Consider the following 22,225-nt stretch of genomic DNA (forward strand, 5'->3'; position numbering starts at 1 on the left):
GCCTTTTGGAGTCGGCATAGAACATATAGGCCCCCACGCCAATGTGTAGGACATTTTAAAAGTAGAACGATGCAAATTAGAGAAGAATCGTTGCCTAAATATCCTCGCATGTATATCGCCCCATGTAAATATTTATTTATTTTTACATATTCGTGATTTTAGGGCTGCCGATATATTTGAGGCTGCTAAAACTAATAAGTTTTTTATAATTTTTGCAGTAATCAAGGTAACATGGCCAATGTGTTTTCCAAGAATGCCTCACCACAAAAGCAACAACAACAATTCTTTTGTACCTACATGCAAAATAATGCAAATAGCAATAAAATGTCATCCACCTCAGGGATGGGTAGTGGAGGTGGCGCCATGAATGCCATGAGTTTTTCCAATGCCAACTTTAAAATGCGTACCAGCGCACAAAATCTGTCAACTGACATCATTTATGCCTCATACACAAGTATTCCCGATCATTTGGGTCATGCGGATCACTACGATTGTGAGTCGCCCGAAGAGATCGGCTGCTATAGCGGCAAGGAATGTATACGGAAAAGTTCGTGGTGTGATAATTTGGTTGATTGTCATGATGGCAGTGACGAATCAGCTTGTCGTTGTATCGATCGTCTGACCAACAATCGTATATGTGATGGCTATGCGGATTGTCCAATGGGCGAAGATGAATTGGGCTGTTTTGGTTGTACGGATGCATCTTATTCCTGTTATGATGGTCCTGAGAAGTACGCTCAGTTTCATCGATCCACAGTATCGATGTGTTATAGTGCGATTGAGAAATGTGATGGTATTATGAACTGTTTGAATGGACGTGATGAGCTTGAGTGCAATATAATTGTGAAAGATGTAAAGGATCATATGGTAAGTACTGTAGGCATAAGAGCTCCCAAAGTACACTTCGCGTACCATATACTCGTTTTTGCTTGCACTTTCAGTCACATGCCGTTTCCAGTTCAAGTGGTTTCCTCTTTCACAACTATCGTGGTGATTGGTATCCTGTTTGCAATAATGCTGAAAAATGGGCGTATGAAGCTTGTGAAAATGAAGCAGATCAAAGTACAAAGCCAATAGTATCGTTTCGTGAGATTACATTAACGGGTCCTTTCATTGAACCCACCATCGTGGGTCAAGCTCATTTTCCTCAATCATGTCAACAACGGAACGCAGGTGATAAGCTCAAAGACCAAGCCGCATTTGTTGATTGCGCGCCAACTGCATGCGGTCGAGTGAAGAAAAGAAAGAAATCTCCATTCCGTCAAAAACGATCTCGTGCATTATCTGATTCGGTGAAATTAAAAAAAGACAGACTGAAGCGTGAAGTATCTGACGAACGTATCGTGGGTGGAAGTTACAGTGCTCCAATGCAGTGGCCTTTTGTTGTTGGTATTTATCGAGATGGAAAATTCCATTGTGGTGGGACCATCTATACAGAAAATTGGGTAAGTGTTGATATGAAAAGTTTTGTCTCACATGATATGTTCACATTTGGAGATTTTTTGAACTACATATATGCTCAACTATTATAGACCATAAGTTGAATAAGTCTTCTTTTTAGCATTCCACTTTGATATTCAGAACTTGTTTAATGAAATCCAACTCTTATGAGTCTTTTTTCGGTAATTTCCTACATGATCACATGCCAAACCAATAGGTTTTTAGACCTCGAATGAACTGTAACTTCCAAATTGTACAAAGTCAAATCAAACCGGATATAGTATTCTAGGGCATCCTCAGTCTGCCGAAAGTGCAATCAATCTATCGAGTCTGATTAGGAGTGGATCACGTTCGTGCATCGTATTGTCACGGATATTAGCATCACTAAATTATCCCATCACTAAGGCGATGCTAAGGCCATGCCAAGCAGTATTTACGTTAATAATTAAATCAAGTATACACATATATAAGGCAGCCCAGAGAGATGTCACACACAGATGCATTTACTTATATGCCTATGTGCGCAAACTACAAACATTCACATCAATAATTCAATCTTTATGTATCTACTTAAACGAATAAATAATTGCGTCTACACATATGTACACATTCCGACGAGCAACATTTACATACAAGGCAGCAAGAGATGAGATGTCACACACCGATGAATTTACTTATACGCTTATGTGTGTGCGGGAGACTGTAAACTACAAACACATGCATATACCTTATCTGAGTTGTCACAAGAGTGAGCAATAATTTGTGCACGTAGTTGTGGCTGGCGATTTTGTAGCCGAAACAACTAGTAAGTTCTGGAAATCGAAGAGCCTAGAAGTATGCAGCGTAAACTATAAAAGCGGCGCCAGCGAGTAAGAAGGAATTCAGTTTGATTTGAGTTGTCAAGCAGTTCCGATTAAGACGATATCTAGCGAGCAATAGCAGTATTATTTTGAATAGCAGAGTTTCATTGAGCTATCAATCAGTGTGGTTATTAAGCAAGCTATTCGTTGCACAGTTGAGTGTTATTGTGAAGCACTTTAATAAAGGCCATTTTGCATTACTACAAATTGGAGTTATTTATTCAACAGTTTAGTGATTCGAACTTAGCAGAGGATTGCAAATAAGAGGATTTGCAGAAAATTCGTTACAATTGGTGTCAGAAGAGGAATTGTTGAATAAATTCAGAAGATTGGGAATACAACTTGGACATGGCAAAGTTCAGTGAATTGAAGATCCAGCAACTGAAAAAGGAGTTGGAGAACCGTGGATTAAATACAACCGGCAATAAGATCGAACTTCAAGCACGGCTGCGAGAGGTAATGGAGTCGCAAGGAATTGATGTGGACGAGTTTGTCTTTTATCCTGATGGGGACGAAACAACAACAAAAATTGAAGAGAAAAACGAAACATCGCAGACGGTTACCAGCACAGACTTGAACATGATATTGGCTGCAATATCTGCACAAACATCGACAGTAGCATCAATGTCGTCGCAACTGGCATCCCAACTGGAAGCGCAAGAGGCACGTATAACAGAAATGTCATCGCAAATATCCACCAACATGTCATCACAATTGGAATCGCAGGAGACACGCATAACATCGAAGATGGAATCGCAGGAAACCCGTATAACATCACAATTGGAAGAACAGAAGACATATATGGCATCCCAACTGGAATCGCAGGAGACACGCATAACATCAAAGATGGAAGAACAAGAGGAGCGCTTATCATTGCAGGTGGCACAAATGTCTTCACAGTTAGAAGCACAGGAAGCAAGGGTAACATCAAAGCTGGAAGCGCAGGATGAAAAAATCGCTCAATTTCAGGCAGAAGTCGATGATTTGAAGGGTCGTATGGAGCAGTTACAATTAAATCGTCCAGCAGTTTCAGCGAGTAATTCAAAGGTAAAAACACCATCCTTTGACGGTTCTGTTCCTTTCCAGGTCTTTAAGCTACAGTTTGAGAAGACCGCAGCAGTGAACAACTGGAATGTGGAAGATAAAGTTGCCGCACTCTTCGTAGCATTGAAAGGACCAGCTGCCGAAATCTTACAGACTATTCCAGAATACGAACGGAACAGTTATGACGCATTGATGGCTGCTGTAGAACGGCGATACGGAAGCGAACACAGGAAACAGATATTTCAAATAGAATTGCAAAACCGCTACCAAAAAGCTAACGAGACTTTGCAGGAGTTTGCTTCTGACATTGAAAGATTGGCTCATCTTGCAAATGCGGATGCACCCGTGGAATACACGGAAAGAGTGAAGATTCAGAGCTTTATAAATGGCATACGAGATGTGGAAACGAAGCGAGCTACATACGCGAACCCAAAACTGACATTTGCTGAAACGGTATCACATGCATTGACTCAGGAAACTGCCTCCCTATTAAGTAAACCAGCATATAAGGCTCATCGTGTAGAAGTAGAAAGGCCAGAATGGGTAGACACAATTTTGGAAGCACTGAAGGGATCACAACAGAAAAATGCCGGAGTTATTAAATGTTTCAAGTGCGGCAACCCAGGTCATATTGCACGACATTGCAGCACCGGTCCCAATAGCTCCAACAATGTGGGTGGCCGTAAACGCAGAGCTGAAGGAGATGAGCAAATCTCCAAGTCCACTCAATCGTTAAACTAAAGCGAGTCAGCCGCAAGGGGCGACAGCTGGCTCCCTCAATTGAATGCCCCATAATCTCTATCTCACAAATTGGAAGAAGGTCAAACAATCTTACTGTCGGAGGACATGTGGATGGAAAGGAACGTTTACTGACTGTAGATACGGGTGCATCTCATTCCATCATTCGAGCGGATTTAGTCAACAAGAAGATAACACCATTGCATGGAGCAAGATTGCGTACAGCCACTGGAGAAGACAGCACGGTTCTAGGAAAAGTATCATGTGAAGTCGCAATTGGGAACGTCACGGTAGTACACAATTTTATAGTGGCAGAGATTGTTGATGAAATCATAATTGGAGTGGACTTCTTAATCGACCAGGGCATCAAGATCGACATGCAAAGCAAGACGATGCGATATAAGAACATGGATGTACCACTTAATTTCGGCTACGAGAGAGGCTACAGCAGTAAACGAGTGCTGGTGGAAGAGAGTCAGCGAATACCACCAAAATCCGAAGCAGTCATCTGGGCAAAGGTTGATGGAGATTGTGGGACAAACAAATTGTGGGTTGTCGAAGCAGCAAACAAATCAGCACTGAACATACTTGTAGGAAAAACCCTGGCTATGACAAAACAAGATGGACGTGTTCCAGTAAGAGTACTCAATGAGTTCAATTCACCACTCAAACTAACTAAAGGAGCTATTTTGGGAAGATGCCAAGAGGCTGAAGTAGTTATTAACTGTGAACAGCTCCAGGAACACGTTTCAGCTAGTAATACTAATCTTTCAAATGACATCACGGCATGGACGCAGGGGCTAGAGGAAGCATATCAGAGTAAGGCAAAACAACTGCTCCTAAAGTACGCGAACATATTTGACCAGGATGGTTCTAAACCAGGCCGCACCAACGTTGTGAAACATCAAATTGACACTGGAGATGCGAGGCCGATCCGTCAAGCTCCACGTAGTGTTCCACTGGCGAAGCGGCAAGTTGTGAGTCAAATTATACAAGAAATGAGCGACAGCGGCGTCATCGAACCATCAGCTAGTCCCTGGAGCTCACCGGTAGTACTTGTAAAGAAGAAGGATGGAAAAATGAGGTTTTGCGTGGACTACCGGAAGTTGAATGACGTTACGAAAAAGGATAGCTACCCATTGCCAAGAATTGACGACACTCTGGACTCGCTCTCTGGTACGAAATGGTTTTCCACACTGGACTTGAAAAGCGGCTACTGGCAAGTGGAGGTAAATGAGGAAGACAAAGAGAAAACAGCCTTCAGCGTCGGAGATGGTCTTTGGCAATTTACAGTAATGCCCTTTGGACTATGTAATGCACCAGCTACTTTCGAGAGACTCATGGATCAGGTATTGAAAGGACTACATTGGAAAACATGCTTGGTGTACCTGGACGACATCATCGTATTGGGCAAGAATTTCGATGAACATCTTAAGAACTTGGAGGAAGTTTTCCAAAGAATAGCTGGCGCTGGTCTGAAGTTAAGTCCCAAAAAGTGTGCGCTGTTTAAAAAGGAAGTAAATTATTTGGGTCACAAGGTAACGACAGAGGGCATCTGCACTGCGAACGAAAAGATAGAGGCTGTAAAGGATTGGCCAAGACCACAGAACCTACATGAATTAAGAAGTTTCCTTGGGCTGTGCACATATTACCGCCGATTTGTACAAAATTTTTCCAGCGTAGCCCATAGCCTACATGAGCTTACAAGAAAAAATAAAGCTTTTGAATGGAAGAAGGAGCAAGAAGTGGCTTTCCAAACATTGAAGGAGCGTTTGTGCACTGCCCCAATGTTAGCATATCCGATTCCAGGAGCAACATTTATTCTAGATACAGATGCGAGTGGATATGCTATAGGAGGCGTTTTATCACAACTGGTCGATGGACAGGAGAAGGTAGTTGCATATTACAGCCGTTCGATTGGAAAACCAGAGAGGAACTACTGCGTTACGCGGAGAGAGCTGTTGGCATTGGTAGAGTGCGTTAAACATTTTCACAAATACCTCTACGGCCAGCGATTCCGTGTCAGGACAGATCACGCAGCTTTAAAATGGCTACTGCAGTTCCGTAATCCAGAAGGACAATTGGCACGGTGGATCGAGCGACTACAAAGCTATGACTTTTCCATTGAGCATCGAAAAGGTAGTACCCATGGAAATGCCGATGCAATGTCACGAAGACCATGTAGTTTGGAATGCAAGCACTGTTCAAAAGCCGAGGCTAAAGAAGACATTATAGATGTCCGGCTAATGACTATAACATGTACAGATGAATGGGACAAGGAACAGCTAAGAAAGTGCCAGCTAGAAGATGCAGATCTGTCACGTGTTATGCAAGGGCTCGAACGAAATGAAAGACCAAACAGAGAAGAGATGTCAGCAGAGAGTCCCATTGCGAAGTCATTTTGGGCACAGTGGAACAGTTTGGAATTGATATCCGGTTGCCTTCATCGAGTATGGGAGAGTGAGGATGGTAAATACAAGAATAAACTGATAGTTGTTCCCAGAAAGAGGATTCCTGATGTGCTCAGCGAGCTGCATAATGGTCCAAGCGGAGGTCATCTTGGAATCACGAAGACGCTCGAGAAGATTAAACAGAGATTCTATTGGGTTGGTTGCCGTCAGTCGGTCACTGATTGGATTGCGAACTGCGAGGTTTGCAGCAGAGCGAAAGGGCCCAGAACACGAAGTCATGGCCAGATGAAGCAATATAACTCAGGTGCGCCATTTGAAAGGATCGCTATGGATGTCGCCGGTCCATTTCCTACTAGCAACGGCGGAAACAAATATGTACTGGTAGTTATGGATTATTTCAGCAAATGGCCAGAGGTATACCCAATCCCAAATCAAGAAGCGGAAACGGTAGCAGAAGTTTTTATAAACAATTGGGTTGCAAGGTATGGTGTACCAATGGAGTTACATTCTGACCAAGGCAGGAATTTCGAATCGGCTGTGTTCCAGGAAATGTGTAAGTCATTGGGCATTCGAAAAACACGGACAACTGCATTGCATCCTCAATCCGATGGTATGGTAGAACGATTCAATAGAACATTGGAGGAGCACTTAAGGAAAGTAGTGGACAAGTACCATAAAGAATGGGATACCCGCATACAATTATTCTTGATGGCTTACCGATCAGCAGTGCATGAGACAACGGGCCAAACCCCTGCAAAAGTAATTTTTGGCAATGACCTTAGACTGCCAGCTGATTTGAAGTTTGGGATAGATGCCAATGCGGAGAGAAATGTCAGGAAATCCACTAGTGATTTGGAAGAAGAGCTAAGAGAAATACATGATCTGATAAGGCAACGAACAAAGATTATGAGTGACAAGATGAAAGCCAGATATGATAAAGCGATTAATTCAGAAGGTTTTCAGGAAGGAGATTTGGTGCTGTTATACAACCCACAACGTAAAAAAGGTTTGTCCCCGAAATTGCAGTGTAATTGGGAAGGCCCATACAAAGTTGTAAAACGGATCAACGATGTAGTGTACCGCATACAAACCATCGGTAAACCACGAACCAAAATGAAGGTGGTCCATTTGGAAAGGCTAGCAACGTTTAGATCGAGAGATTTGTCTGATCGGGACGATCAGACTTAGGTAGAGGGCAGTGTCACGGATATTAGCATCACTAAATTATCCCATCACTAAGGCGATGCTAAGGCCATGCCAAGCAGTATTTACGTTAATAATTAAATCAAGTATACACATATATAAGGCAGCCCAGAGAGATGTCACACACAGATGCATTTACTTATATGCCTATGTGCGCAAACTACAAACATTCACATCAATAATTCAATCTTTATGTATCTACTTAAACGAATAAATAATTGCGTCTACACATATGTACACATTCCGACGAGCAACATTTACATACAAGGCAGCAAGAGATGAGATGTCACACACCGATGAATTTACTTATACGCTTATGTGTGTGCGGGAGACTGTAAACTACAAACACATGCATATACCTTATCTGAGTTGTCACAAGAGTGAGCAATAATTTGTGCACGTAGTTGTGGCTGGCGATTTTGTAGCCGAAACAACTAGTAAGTTCTGGAAATCGAAGAGCCTAGAAGTATGCAGCGTAAACTATAAAAGCGGCGCCAGCGAGTAAGAAGGAATTCAGTTTGATTTGAGTTGTCAAGCAGTTCCGATTAAGACGATATCTAGCGAGCAATAGCAGTATTATTTTGAATAGCAGAGTTTCATTGAGCTATCAATCAGTGTGGTTATTAAGCAAGCTATTCGTTGCACAGTTGAGTGTTATTGTGAAGCACTTTAATAAAGGCCATTTTGCATTACTACAAATTGGAGTTATTTATTCAACAGTTTAGTGATTCGAACTTAGCAGAGGATTGCAAATAAGAGGATTTGCAGAAAATTCGTTACAGTATCATAAGAGGAAACGAGATGGCCGGTGAATCAATTTAGCATAAATCGGTCCTTGATGTCGCAAATACTTTGCGCCTGGAGGTTTCAAATATTAATAGTAAAAGGGGGAGAGGTGCGGCAGCCAACGAGGTAAAAAAAGAAAGAATAGGAGAGAATGGAAGAATAGAAAAAGGGCAGTAAGGAAGGGAAGACCAGAAGCGATTAAAGAAGAACATGGCAAAGGTCTAGACAATTGAGAGAAGAAAATGAAGGAAGAGTAAAACTACAAAAAAAGAAAGAAAATGCAGTTGGAGGGGAATGCGATGAGGGAAATATTACGCAATGGCTTAGATTAGTCTGAAATTATTATTCTATAAGACTAAACTGCAGAGAAACGAGGAAGGGTCTGCTGGTAGTTAGTTGTAGTAGGTTTTGTGAAGACCATTACTCCTAAAAAGCATTGCTCTTATAAATAACATCACCGAAAATAAGCCGATTTATCTCTTGTTTCGATAGATACTCAGCGCTGCTCACTGCGTCATTAACTACCACAAATACTATTACGAAATTCGTGCTGGCACGCTACGTCGTTCAAGTTTTGAGAGTTCTGCACAAATACGTAGCATTACAAATGTCGTTGTACATCAGGCTTATGAGAGACGAAGCATGAGGAATGATCTGTCGTTGCTGCGAATGAATGAACCGTTGATGTTTAATCGTTGGGTAAAACCAATATGTCTACCAGATATGGGACGAAGTACAGCTGGCAATGATTGGATTTGGGGACCAGAAGAAAATACACTATGCACTGCAGTAGGTTGGGGTGCGGTGCGGGAGAAAGGGCCTGGAAGTAAGCTTAACTTTATGCCGTTTTTAAGATGTTAGGTATCGTCATTTTAAATTGCACTTCTTTTCAGGCGATCAATTACGTGAAGTTGTTGTACCAATACGTAAGCAATGTATTGAATTGGACGATAAAATGTCCGAGAATGTTTGTGCTGGTGATATAAGTGGAGGGCGAGATGCTTGCCAAGGTGATTCGGGTGGACCACTCTTCTGTCGCAGTGTCAACAATACAGACGAATGGTATTTGGCTGGCATTGTTAGTCATGGCAATGGATGTGCACGTCCAGGTGAGGTTGGTGCCTATACGCGTGTGTCACTTTATTTGGATTGGATTGAAATGGCAATGAAGTATTCGGGTAAAATAAAACCCCGTATCCTTTGTCCGGGATATACTTGTGTTTGGGGTGGTAAACGTTGTATAGCCATGAAGAAGCGTTGTGATCGTGTGGTGGATTGTTTAGGTGGGGAAGATGAGGTTGGTTGTTTTTATAATTTCATACCAGATATGGTTGGTAGTAGCTTCAATATGACAACAACAACGGAGAGTGACTATTATCCTGAGAATGTGGTAACTTCACCACCCTGCAAGCTATCAGATAAGGGGCATGAAGTCCGTGAAAGGGTTGAAGATGAAGAGAAGAAGGAAGATGGAGAAAAAGCAAAAATAATGGTCACAACTATCGCGAATGAAACGGAAACAGAAACAGAATTTCAAACATCTGCTACCAAAATTAGCAGCACCGACGCAACAACTACAACTCAAATGAATACAATGGCATACAGTTTGCCAGAAACGCTAAGCACGGAAGAAGTTACTACGGATGGTAGTACTACTAAAGAGAATATTACCGAATTTGATACAACCGAACGAAGTACGATCAAATCTAGTACAGTGCAAACGGTAATGAATAATACGGAATCGTCAACTCTAGACACTAACACGTCTATGACAACTCAAACTACTGCATCTTCTACTGTTCCAACTACGACTGAAATTACTAGTGATAGTCCAAGCACAATTTTGGCCGACAACACTGCCATTTATACAACAGAAGAGATTAGTACATCGGAATCGAGTACAACGGAAATCACTACTGAAGGGCCGTCATCAAGCGCAACAAATACAAAATCCCAAACACCATTTGATGTTCAGAATTTGGTTACAACAACCATGAAGGACTTTGTAATGTCTTCTACAATAAATTCTGTTTCAAGTCAAGTACCCGAAATAGCCAGAACTGAGGCAACTACAATAGCAACTGTTTCTGTAAAACAACCAAAGTTTAATACTTCAACCATTCCGGGAAAATTCGTTTGTCAAAGGTGGGTATCAAATATCATATCATATTATAAACTTATGTAAAGAGCGCTAAAAAGGTGGGCAGACCTACTGCAACGCAACTGCTAATGCTGTGCACAATGTCATTCATTCCAAGAATGCATGTTCAGAGCGGGGCATCTGTAATGGAAGCATTTAACACTATTTATCTCTTTATTGACGCCAAAGTTCCGCTAGAAATCATTCCCTGGGATTCCTTCACCTTCACCGAGTATTCCCATGTGATAGTGACCCATAAATATACCAATCAATATGTTTTTATTTAAGATTCATATGAAACCCACGTTAGGTTAGGTTGAGTGGTAGCTAAGCCAGTAGTAGAAGCTTGCTTAAATTATATGAAAAAGAAATTCGCTGCGTAAGGATGATATAGTCTTAAATATGACTGATCTTGACCTCTCAGGAGACTCGTGAAAACCGAGCGTGAAATACTTTTGTATAGTTCCGGTAAAAACTGGGCATCCAAGCACGAATTGACTCGATGACTCCACCCTATCATTCACCATGAAGCTGCAGCAGGAAGGGTTCTTCAGTATGTAAAAACGTGCGACGTTAATACGTCAGAAACCCTGAAATCACCACCACCAAATGAGCTCTAGTGAATATAATTATTTCGGCAGATCACCTGCCATCCACTTATAGCCAGAAGCATTACGTCAACCAACAGGAGGAAGTGGCTTCGCCGTAGAGTTTATTTAGCTCATTCCCCTTCTGTATAAGGGAAGTCTACAAATGGCCAGCGGGACCACGGAACTCTATGTTCCTTCTTATTTTACCCATTCGGGCTGAATAGTCCGCGCGAAAATTTCTAGGATTTAATAATGCATCCGAACTCAGATAATCCTAATCTTAATAGCAATCCAGCTCCGCTCTCATTTATGCACGACCAAAAATTCAACTCTGCTTTACGTAGTTGGGCTCCTTATACATGTACTCAGGACTACGCACTTAATGACTCTGTTTTGATCTATGATCTATGATCTGAAAAGTAATATTGAAACTTATTTATTGAATACAATTTTCATCTTATATAACATTCAGGATACCTCAAATCGTTGAACAAACAAATCGTTGTGATCGGATTTTGGACTGCGAAGATGGTACCGATGAGGAGGCATGCAGTTGTCGCGACTTTTTAAAAGGAACACTAAACATCCTCATCTGTGATGGAAAATCTGATTGTGAAGATTTAACTGATGAAGAAAATTGTGGTAAGTTTAATTTTGCCGCCTTGGTGAGATGATAGCGCGCTCCGCCTGCCACACCTGAGGCAACATTAAAAATTTAGAATAAAGCCTTTTCAATTAGGTCAAAGCCTTCATAAGCGGGGTCGCACCTTGGCAGTGCTGTTGACAAACATTCCGGGTATATTTCAGCCATTAAAATCTTCTTAGTGAAAATTCACCTGCTTTGCAGCTGCCTTTCGGAGTCGGCATTAAATGCAGCTCCAAAAAATTAAAAGGGATCGCTACAAAAATTGGAAGAGATGCTTGGCCTAGATCTCTTCGGAGGTCAATCGCCAAATAACAACAGTCAGTATGTATTAGTCAAAGCCTTGCCTTGCAAACGAAAGGATCCTGGTTGAACGAAGTTGATTATTTTTACGAGAAGATATAAGATCCCCACATTCGGAGGTCCCCTTATAGGGAGAGCGCCGGTAGGGATAAACATTAAGGGATTATTTTCGACGGAAAACTGCAATGGCGGCCAAATGTAAAGGATGGAATTAAGAAGACCGCGGTTGCCTAGTTCTATTGCAGAGGGCCATCGGCGAGAGATGGGGACTCTTCTTCTTGTATCAGTGCTACGCCCCATCCATTAGGTGCGATAACTCATTTGGGGACATTCGCCAAGGTGAGTACATTGCCTTCATGAAATGTCTGACAAGTCGATTCTCTTCAGTAGCGTGCTTATCTTGTGAAACGCATTGGACAGGTTGGGCATAACCAAGATATAAGTGTCAGTAGAACTGACAGCGCTATTGGGTATCAGCGGCGTTCTAAGAATACCATCTACCTCGTACTTCCTTCAAGACTAGGCTACTACTTCATCCCTGGTAGGACAGACAGTGTAAGGTTTAACGCAGATTATTAGGATTCGCGATACGGGTGATGTTGTTGTTGTTGTTGTTGTAACGATTGGGACACTCCCCAAAGGCCTTGGGAATCGATGTTGATGGTCCTTTGCCGGTACGGTTGATAATGGTCTCTCTTACTTCGAGCACTTTACCAACTGGGATTTCAGCCCTGACAGGACAGACATTGCAAGCTTTAACACAAGATGACAAGGAACATGCAAGTGCATCATTATTATAGTAAACTTGATTAGCAGGTGTTGGCAGCGTGCTCGTCTACCACACCGAAGGTCTCGACTTCATGGCTCAAGAAAAGAAAAAAACATCAAAAAGTTGCATGACGCAAATTGGAAGAGAAGCTCGGCCTAATCCTCTTCGAAGGTATATCGCGGATAAACAGGCAGAGTCAAATCAGAATACCCACCAATGTGATGGTTTTTTTTTCATTATAAAGAGCCATTGAGCTACTCATGAGTTATAGACAAAACTTTCTCCTTCAGATAACTGCCGGTCCAGTGAATTCCTGTGTCCACTTTCAAAAACTTGTGTATCACTAAAAAAGCGCTGTGACGGCATCATCGATTGTGATTTCAAGGAGGACGAAAAGGATTGTTGTAAGTACTAAATAATATCGTTTGAGAGCAAATATTCAACTCAAATGATTCTCCTTTTTCCAGTCGCACTAACTAATGGACGCGAGATCGTGTTGGATGCTGATAAACGTCCAACATTGAACAGTGCTGGGATATTTTCACGCAATTCTCATGGTAAATGGCTCGTAGTGTGTACTCATGAAATCCCACTCGTCGAACAAATAGCCAACACAGCAAGCAGCGTTTGTACACAACTTGGATTCAAAAGTTTAAAATTCTACAACATAACCCATTTCATTACACACGATACTATTGTACCGATTCATCCCGATTTTCACAAACCCAAAAGTATACATTCACATTTTTCTTCCATCGCTGCCGACAATCACAATTTCCCCAATTTCCGAAATGAATTCCGACCAAATGATTTGAATAACAAAGCCCGTACGCTTCATATAGAACGCACTAGTAATGAGTGTTCGGGTCTTTTTGTGGAATGTGAAGCCAAAGCAAACAACGTCGAACCTATTAAGACAATAAGTGCGGGGGATCAAATATCTTCGGACGGTGTATCATCCTCAGGATTGCGACCAGCATTAGAGACATATGGTAAACCGAATGTCTATGTTACACCTCCAACGTCGTCAATGATTTTGATGAACAAAAAAGATGAAATACTCGAGAAAATGGAGAAGGTTATTGAGAGTCGAAAAAATATATCGCTGATGATTGATAATAAATTGCATGAGGCTGTGGAGGAAATGCATTGGCCGTGGATAGTTGATGTTTACGTCGATGGACAATTGTGGTGTGTTGGTGCTTTGGTTGATCGATATTGGGTGTTGGTGCACGAGTCGTGTCAATTTGGAGTGAGGTGAGTTTTCTTTTCAGTTATTTATTTGTAATGAATTCTTTTTGGGAGGTTAAGGGGAGTGTGGACGTCTACTATTTTTTCAAAGCTGAGTCCAGTCACTGCTGAAGTTGAGTTTCAAAATCTACAAACTCTAAATTGTCTCCTTAATTATACATACACGAATGGAGAGCTTGAGTCATTTTTTGGGCCCGATTATGGATTTTTTGTCGTGGATCATTCCTCAGTGAAGTTGAAGGCTAGTTGTTGCTGTTGTTGTAGCGATAAAGGCACTTCCCAAAGGTTTTGGGGAGTATTATCGATGTTGATGGTTCTTAGCCGGAAATAGATCCCGTACGTTCCGGTAAAAGTCCAACTATCTCGGAAACGATTTAATATGATCACACTGAACCTTCTAGACCATCCCTCCTCCCCACCCCCTTGTCATGGGACTTGGGGTCACCAGCTATGGAACTTTCTTGGAGTAGGATATGAATAACAAGGTACTGTTTGCCTTTTTCTGCTGCAGCATCTCCTGAGCAAGAGCTGGGGACTTTCGCCAACGATTGTGCTCTGACGTTTTGCGATAGTAGTCAAGCCGATTGATACGGGATGCTGGTCTGCTGGAACTCGCTAGACATGGCGATCATTACCAAAATGTTAGTGTCAGTATAGCGGACAGACCTGGTTGGTATCAGATCGCAGTCTAGGCGGCTGGGGTCCGATAGTTTGTGATATGGGCTTTCCAACTTTGTGCAAACCAGTATCCTTACCTCTATCCCAGAAAGGACAAATTATTTTTGTCAAAAACTGCTCTCTCTGCAACCTCCACCTAAGTCATTCCCCCTATACAGGATAAGGACTCATTTCGGGCTGTGGTCTAGCTAACTGGTTCATGGATGGGTATAAGTTCGAAGAGATAATTGGTGGGGATTTCTGTCTGGCGTTCGATACGATTCGCTAGTTGTTGTGGTTTTGGGGACTGTTATCAATGTTGAACCCAGATCTGGTACGTTCCGGCAATAAGCATCATTAAGACATTGAACCTTTTTGGCCATCCCGTCCCCCAACCCCTAACTCCATGGTAACAAAGCGCCTATTACAACTTTGAGTTCAACTGTGTTGCGATCGCGAGTGGTCGGAGAACTCTTTTTAGATTTTAAAAGTTTGGACAACTGTCACGCTGATTTTTAAGCTCATATGCCTACAACTGAACTGAATTTAAAGGGGGAAGGAAACTTGTAGCACCGCTGCTCAATTATGATCTAAAAAAAAAAAATAAATGTAAGGCGCGATAACCTCCAAAGAGATTTTAGGCCGAGCTCCTCTTCCAATTTGCGTTGTGCTCCTTTTTAATTTTTCCTACAAATTGGCTGGACGGGACCTACTTGTTTTATGCCGACTCCGAACGGCATCTGAGAGGCAGATGAGTTTTCACTGAGAGCTTTTTATGGCAGAAATACACTCGAAATGCTTGCCAAATACTGCCGAGGGGCGACCCCGCTTAGAAAGATTTTCGTCTAATTAAAAAACCTTATTTCTAAAATTTTGATGTTGCTTTGCCCGGGGTGTGAACCCAGCGCATTCGGTGTGGCAGGCGGAGCACGCTACCATCACACCACGGTGATCTGCTTCTGTATAAATAGGCTTCAAGACAGCAAAAGCTAGGCGGATCATACCTCTTCGAAAGTTGATGGCAAGCGGTCTGCTAAAATTATGCGTTCACCAAGGCTCATCTATCAGTAGTGATTGGCATTCATCGGGCCACAGTCCATGCAGGGTCTTAATATAGTGGAAACGCCTTTCCAGACCAGTTGCGTGGATGATGATGAGGCAATTCCTGTTTGACTGTTCAGCTTTTGCCAGAACCATTCGAAAGTATTCCGCTCTATTCTCACCTAGGTCCTAGAATGATTTATCCAGGGTCTTATTCGAAATCATAGCGTTTCTGCACAATCATTCTCTCCCGTTATCTGGACAAAAACGGTGCGACCATAAAGTATTTCTTTCGAGGAAGGCGACCTCCAAAGAGTTTGAAAATAAGTGGGGAGGAAGGCTTGATTTATTTTGGGGCTCCCAATTGGTGTCAGTTACCGCTATTCAAAGTTCAGAACCGCAACAAACAACAAAGATTTCGACAGTCCGTGGAAACGTATATATTGAATCTTTGTTGGGAATTTACCACATTTTCAAACTTTCATAGAAAGGTCGTGCCCACATGAACGCCCCATAAAAATACCGGTCCCTTAGCATGAAGCTGTTCTTAGATGCCTTTAAAAAGATCAATCGATAGATTGGTGATCACACCACAGGCGCCCTCATACCTAATTTTGTTCTCAACGCCCTTTTGCAAACTCGCAGATCATTCTGACTCTATGCTTTTGGTCAAAAAAGATCTCGATAAGTGTTTCACATTCTGCTTTACTAAGGGACAGTCCATTAGAACTCCGATCATGTTTCATCCTACTATTTTGCCAGGCAAAGAAAAAAGCCACAATCGACATCAAGCTTCGTTATAATAAATTTAATTTCACACTAATTTCTTTATAGATTCCATATCAATTACATCGCTGTCCTACTAGGCGGAGGCAAGTCAAAACATCTTCGCCATAAAAGCACACACGAACAAATACGACGCGTCGACTGTTTTGAACGAGTACCCAAAAGTGATGTTCTGCTGTATCATTTGGAAAAGCCCACGCACTTCACACATCATGTTTTGCCTACTTTTTTGCCTGATTTGTAAGTTTTTATCTGAGCTAAAACCTTCTTTAAGCAATTGTTTTACTGCGTTTTGTCTACAAAACATTTCATCCCAGCTCAGCGCGCTTATCCGAAGAGGGCAAACAATGCATCGCCATTTTACATGATGACAACAGTGGCCGCATAAAAACCGTTACTGCAATTGATGAGCGAAATGATGCACTCTGTAAGTCATCCGATATGTCCTGCTATCGTTTGGTGGAACGTAAGCCACCAAAGGACCTCATCGATGAATTGGGAGTGAGCGACGAAGATTTTATAAATTTGTCGGATGAAGTGACATTGAGAGAAGCTTTAGACGACAATGACGGCGATGGAATTGATGCTTTGGGTAAGGCAATTTCTCGTTTTACTACTTGCACACAATTTGGTAAGAAGAATATCAGCCGCACTGCACTCGAACCGGTTGATCAAGGTATTTTGGCTTGTCGTGAAACGAATACTGGTTGGTATCCAATGGCGCTGTTCGATTATAACAATACAAATTGTGATAGTTTTAAGGATGCATTGGCTTTGCGAAGTTTGGAAAAAGTGTATGGTACGATACAGAATATAATTGGTAAGTAAAGAGTTTGAGTTTCAAAAAGTTGTTTGTTATTTTTTTTGTGTCACGTCCTTTTCGATCTTGTTAAAGACAAACCAAAATGTGAACAGCCTAATGGAGTACCGGTTTGCAAAAGTTTTCGTTGTTTACTTGGCGAGTGTCTGGATGATGCAAAGATTTGCGATGGTATAAGTGATTGTCATGACGGCGCGGACGAGGAGAGACAGCTGTGCATTGGAAGAAAGAAAGGTATATAATGAGATAACCTTTGATTATGCTTTTGTTTAGCTTGAAGAGATGAGAAAAGTTCTTCCCTTTTTACTGTAGTCCACGAATAAAGTCATATATACGAGATGTAATGATACGTAAGAGTGCCATCAGTAAAAGTGTCATTTTAATTTTATCCACGTAGTCGAACCAAGGCGAATGGGTAATTTTATGAGCTGCATTTGGGCCAAACTCTTGCTTAGAATTTGCTGAATTGTGGCTCCTGAATCGAGCAGGCCTCAATATGATGAGACCAATTTCAGCACCGTGCATCCCATCATAGGTTGGGATTTCTCACTCTAGAGAGCATTGACTGAAAATAATCTACTTTCATAGTACAAGATTCTTGAAAAAGTCGGTATTGCAAAAGCCTAAACCACTCCCGGAAAGAGATACACTTGCTCTATGGACTTTGAAAGGCTATTCTTATGCATGCGTTGCAGTTAGTTTCGGGACGTCGATTGGATCTGACAAAACCTTCTTCCGTTCGTTTTGCGTACCTTCAAAAAAGCATTTTTCACCAATGAAAATTATGTTCATAGGGATTGTGTATTGAATAGTTCTAAATGTAGGTAGCTACGTCGGTAGGAGAAGTTAAGATTTGAAATTTGTACATGAAGGCCCACTACATAAAATAACGGCGAAGTAAACTTTAATAACTAAGAGAATCGCCCCCTAGCGATGATGTGGCTTAGAATGTGCCTGATCTTGACATTGGAGAGCTTCTCTGGGCATCTGAGTATACTGAGGCCGAAATACTTTTATTTAGTGCAACAGCTGCATACTCAAGCACGAAGTGACTCGGTGACTCAAATACCTTATCCTCCAAGCAGCTGCAACAGGAAGGAGCTTGTAGTATATTGAGACGTGCCGCATTAACTTCCATATATGAGCATTAATGAAGTCAATGATATCGCAGACCTTCTGCCATACGCTACCAGACAGAAGGATGTCGAGACTTAAGAGAGCGTTTTCGCATAGGCGACCAGGGGAACTCCAAATTTTCTACAGTCAAAATTTTCTAGATCCAGTTAAATTGTACCCGTTCGGGCTTAGAAATCCACATTAATCCCGGAACTTGCGGGTTGTGCTGCCGATTAAAGGGGCTTAAGCCCGAGAACAGAGAGGCTGTCGGTACACAGTAATCTGAAGCACAAATTCGAAGTTTTTTAAAATTCTGGAGGCCCTGAAGTCGGAGTCCATTTCACGAAGCCTAATGAATACAATGACAACTCTTTCTACCAGAAGTATTGTGTGCTTTATTGAACCAAAAGCCTATGTGGCTGTGCTTGCCTGCAAAAAGTGTTCGGCAAAAAGTTTGGCCTGAAGTTACAGATTATAAATCAGCTATCCGGACGATTTTACAAGTGGAAAGTAAATGAAGTTCAACCGGTTGTCAGAGGGTCAGAAAACGATATTTACTGATCGATCTGTTTTTTTTTTTTTTCAAGAAATGCATATGTCCTATGACATATTGGTACATGCTTTCCAATTGGGAAAAAGTGAGGAAATGGTAAACTCGCACGGATGATGTCTTTCGATTCTTTGTTACACTCCTCGCTATGTCCATATCAATGACCGCGTTTCGACTCTCTATTGTACGACTGTTCTGCACTCCCGTAGAGAAATAAAATAAAAGCTTTATTCATGTATATTATTCCTTGAATAGTGAGAAAGGACTTTTACCATGAGTTTGGAAACTCGTCAGCTTTCCTAAAACTTTTTCCAAAGGATAATTTACAGAAATACCAGTCAGAGTTGGGAATTTCGACCCAAAAAAAAAACATGTGGCATGTAACTATCAAGTAAAAATATCAATACCGATTGGTATCGTAACGAATCGATAACAACTGTGAGACGGTCGTACAGTACACAACTCTTATTTACTGCAAATTCAGCGACTAAATTGAATGGCTAGAAGCTTGCGAGCTTTACGAGTACACGAGCTGAACTCTCGATTTCGCGAAATTCTCGCGCGTATTCCAGAAAAAAAAACAAGCTTTAGTAAAAACAAATAAAAACGCAGGATTAATATGGAATACACAAACGTGAGGTGTTAGGAGGAAATCAGCATTCCGTACAAAGAGAGTATGGAAGCAAAAGAGAAAGGTGGGTAGGTCTTATAAGTATAATCAGGCCAAAGAATAAGTTAGCAGATATTATCAGAGCAGTCAGATAGTAGGGAACTGCAGTTTCTGCGTCACTATGGAGCGGTAACGGTTGAGTTAACAATAGCAATAGTATGGTGCGGCAAATCAGCGGAAGAGTTGAGCAGCAAAATCGGATATAAAGGAGAGGGTTTCTTGTTTTTGTCGCTACTTACCCTTGGTGCAGATGTATAGCTCGAAGTGCAATCACCAAAACCGCACTTTTAAATGACGAAGGTTGTAAAGCGTTCGAAAATCAGAAAGCGAACATTGGCAATGCAATGAAATGCTATCGATTCACAGCTGACTGTACAACAACAACTTATCCACACGTGCTATTTGTTAATTTCCTATGTTCCCATAAGAGTTGGATTTTTTAGTTCAATGAAGAGATTGATTGGTTCACTTCTCGTTCGATGAGTACATCGAACTAGTTCTTTCGGCATTTAGTTCGGTCACCTAGTTGAACTAGTTCAATTCGGAAGTCAAATCTACTCACTCCCTGATTTAAACAATTTGAGTTTCTTTGTTATTCTAAGGTTGTAAGACCTACACATAATCTTCTACATTTTACAGCCCCGCGCTTGAACCCACGCCTTTCCTGCTTGGTCGATCACGCCCATTCTAATTGGGGCGTCTACGGAGCAAGCTTCAAGGGATGCGCCTTTTTTAGCTAGTTCATCCGCTTTTTCATTCCCATCTATTCCCATATGCCCTGGGACCCAATATAGATGTATGCCGTGCCGATTTTCTCCAGGGACTGCTTACACTCTAACACACATTTAGATGCTGTGCTATGCGAGATTATTGCCTTAATTGGTGCTTGACTGTCAATATAAAAGTTACCACTGTTGCAGCTTAAGTTATTCTCTTCCAGGGTTTCTACTGCTTTGGTTACGGCTAATACTTCCGCTTGGAAAACGCCACAGTAACTCGGCAGCCTGTAGGATCTGTTTATTTCCGGATAAGCACAGTATACCGTAGACCCTACTACTTTGGAACCATCTGTGTACACATGTATCGCCTCGTCCGCCATTTGAGTACCCATGCGTCAACCGTCCACCTCTATTGTGGCCTTAAGATCGCCCCCGAAGCGCAGATAGGGAGCCATAACTCGAAGAAAAATGAACGGATCGTAATAAAATTGGGTACAAAATTTTTTTCTATAGCATATTTCTAGAAAAAATGGACGAGCTAGGTTAAAGACCACGCCCACTTTTATATAAAAGATTTTTAAAAGGGTACGATCCGACGAATATAATAAGCTATATCTTACCGAAAAATAGCTTTGTATCAATAGAATTTTACTTTATAAATTGAAATATGACTTTAAATTGGAAAACACTGAAATTTTTGAAAATAGGTGTGTCACCGCCCTTTTTTGTCTAGCAATTTTCAATGTTTCTGGAGTCATAACTCGAAGAAAAATTTAAATATCGTAACAAAATTGGGTACACATATTTTCCTTATAGCAGGAAATATTTCTAGCAAAATGGACAGGATTGGTTAAGGACCACGCCCGCTTTTATATAAATAACTTTAAAAAGGGTCGTTGGCAAAAATAATAAGTTAAATCTTAGCGAAAAATAGTTTTGTACCAATTGTGTTTTGTGCCATTATAACAAGAAATGGGAAAAAATTCAATTCTTGAAAAATGGGCGCGGCACTGCTCACTTCTTGCAATGCATTTCCCAATGTTTTTGGAGCCATAACTCGAAGAAAAATTTGGTGCACATATATGCCTTTAGCAGGAATATTTGCAGTAAAAATGGACTAAATCGGTCAAATCGCCTTCCTTTATATAAAAGATTTTGTAAAAGTGCGTAGATGCAGGTAATAAGCTATTTCTAGTAAAAGTCGGACAATTTCGTTAATAACCCTGCCCTTTCTTTTTGTAATAACGCTTTTTAGTACAATGGCACTTATGTGTTTATGTTTATTGTTCTGTTTTATCATTATTTTAAAAAAGAAATTCATTTAGCCATGTCCGTCCGTCCGAAAACACGATAACTTGAGTAAATTTTGAGGCATCTTGATGAAATTTGGTATGTACGTTCCTGGGCACTCATCTCAGATCGCTATTTAAAATGAACGAAATCGGACTTTAACCACACCCACTTTTTTCGATATCGAAAAACCGAAAAACTGCGATAATTCATTACCAAGGACGGCTAAAGCGAGAGAATTGGTAGGTGGGTTGGCCTTATGACGCAGAATAGAAAATTAGTAAAACTTTGGACAATGGGCGTGGCCCCGCCCACTTTTAAAAGAAGGTAATTTAAAAGTTTTGCAAGCTGTAATTTGGCAGTCGTTGAAGATATCATGATGAAATTTGGCAGGAACG

At 41.3% G+C, this 22,225-nt stretch overlaps 1 protein-coding gene across 4 annotated transcripts in view; it reads left to right on the forward strand.

Moving 5' to 3' along the window:
• Positions 1–22,225, forward strand: part of ndl (serine protease nudel) — a 64,549-nt gene that overhangs the window by 39,366 nt on the left and 2,958 nt on the right. For all 4 annotated transcript variants that reach the window (XM_067787507.1, XM_067787510.1, XM_067787508.1 and 1 more), the window contains exons 5-14: positions 219–867; positions 942–1,445; positions 8,975–9,308; positions 9,376–10,627; positions 11,685–11,854; positions 13,218–13,331; positions 13,395–14,184; positions 16,711–16,902; positions 16,980–17,482; positions 17,558–17,716. In XM_067787507.1, coding sequence (XP_067643608.1) covers positions 219–867; positions 942–1,445; positions 8,975–9,308; positions 9,376–10,627; positions 11,685–11,854; positions 13,218–13,331; positions 13,395–14,184; positions 16,711–16,902; positions 16,980–17,482; positions 17,558–17,716 — 4,667 coding nt within the window. The remainder of the gene's footprint in view (positions 1–218; positions 868–941; positions 1,446–8,974; positions 9,309–9,375; positions 10,628–11,684; positions 11,855–13,217; positions 13,332–13,394; positions 14,185–16,710; positions 16,903–16,979; positions 17,483–17,557; positions 17,717–22,225) is intronic.

The sequence above is a fragment of the Eurosta solidaginis genome, chromosome 5 (assembly GCF_040869045.1).
Source record: "Eurosta solidaginis isolate ZX-2024a chromosome 5, ASM4086904v1, whole genome shotgun sequence".
Taxonomy (NCBI): domain Eukaryota; kingdom Metazoa; phylum Arthropoda; class Insecta; order Diptera; family Tephritidae; genus Eurosta; species Eurosta solidaginis.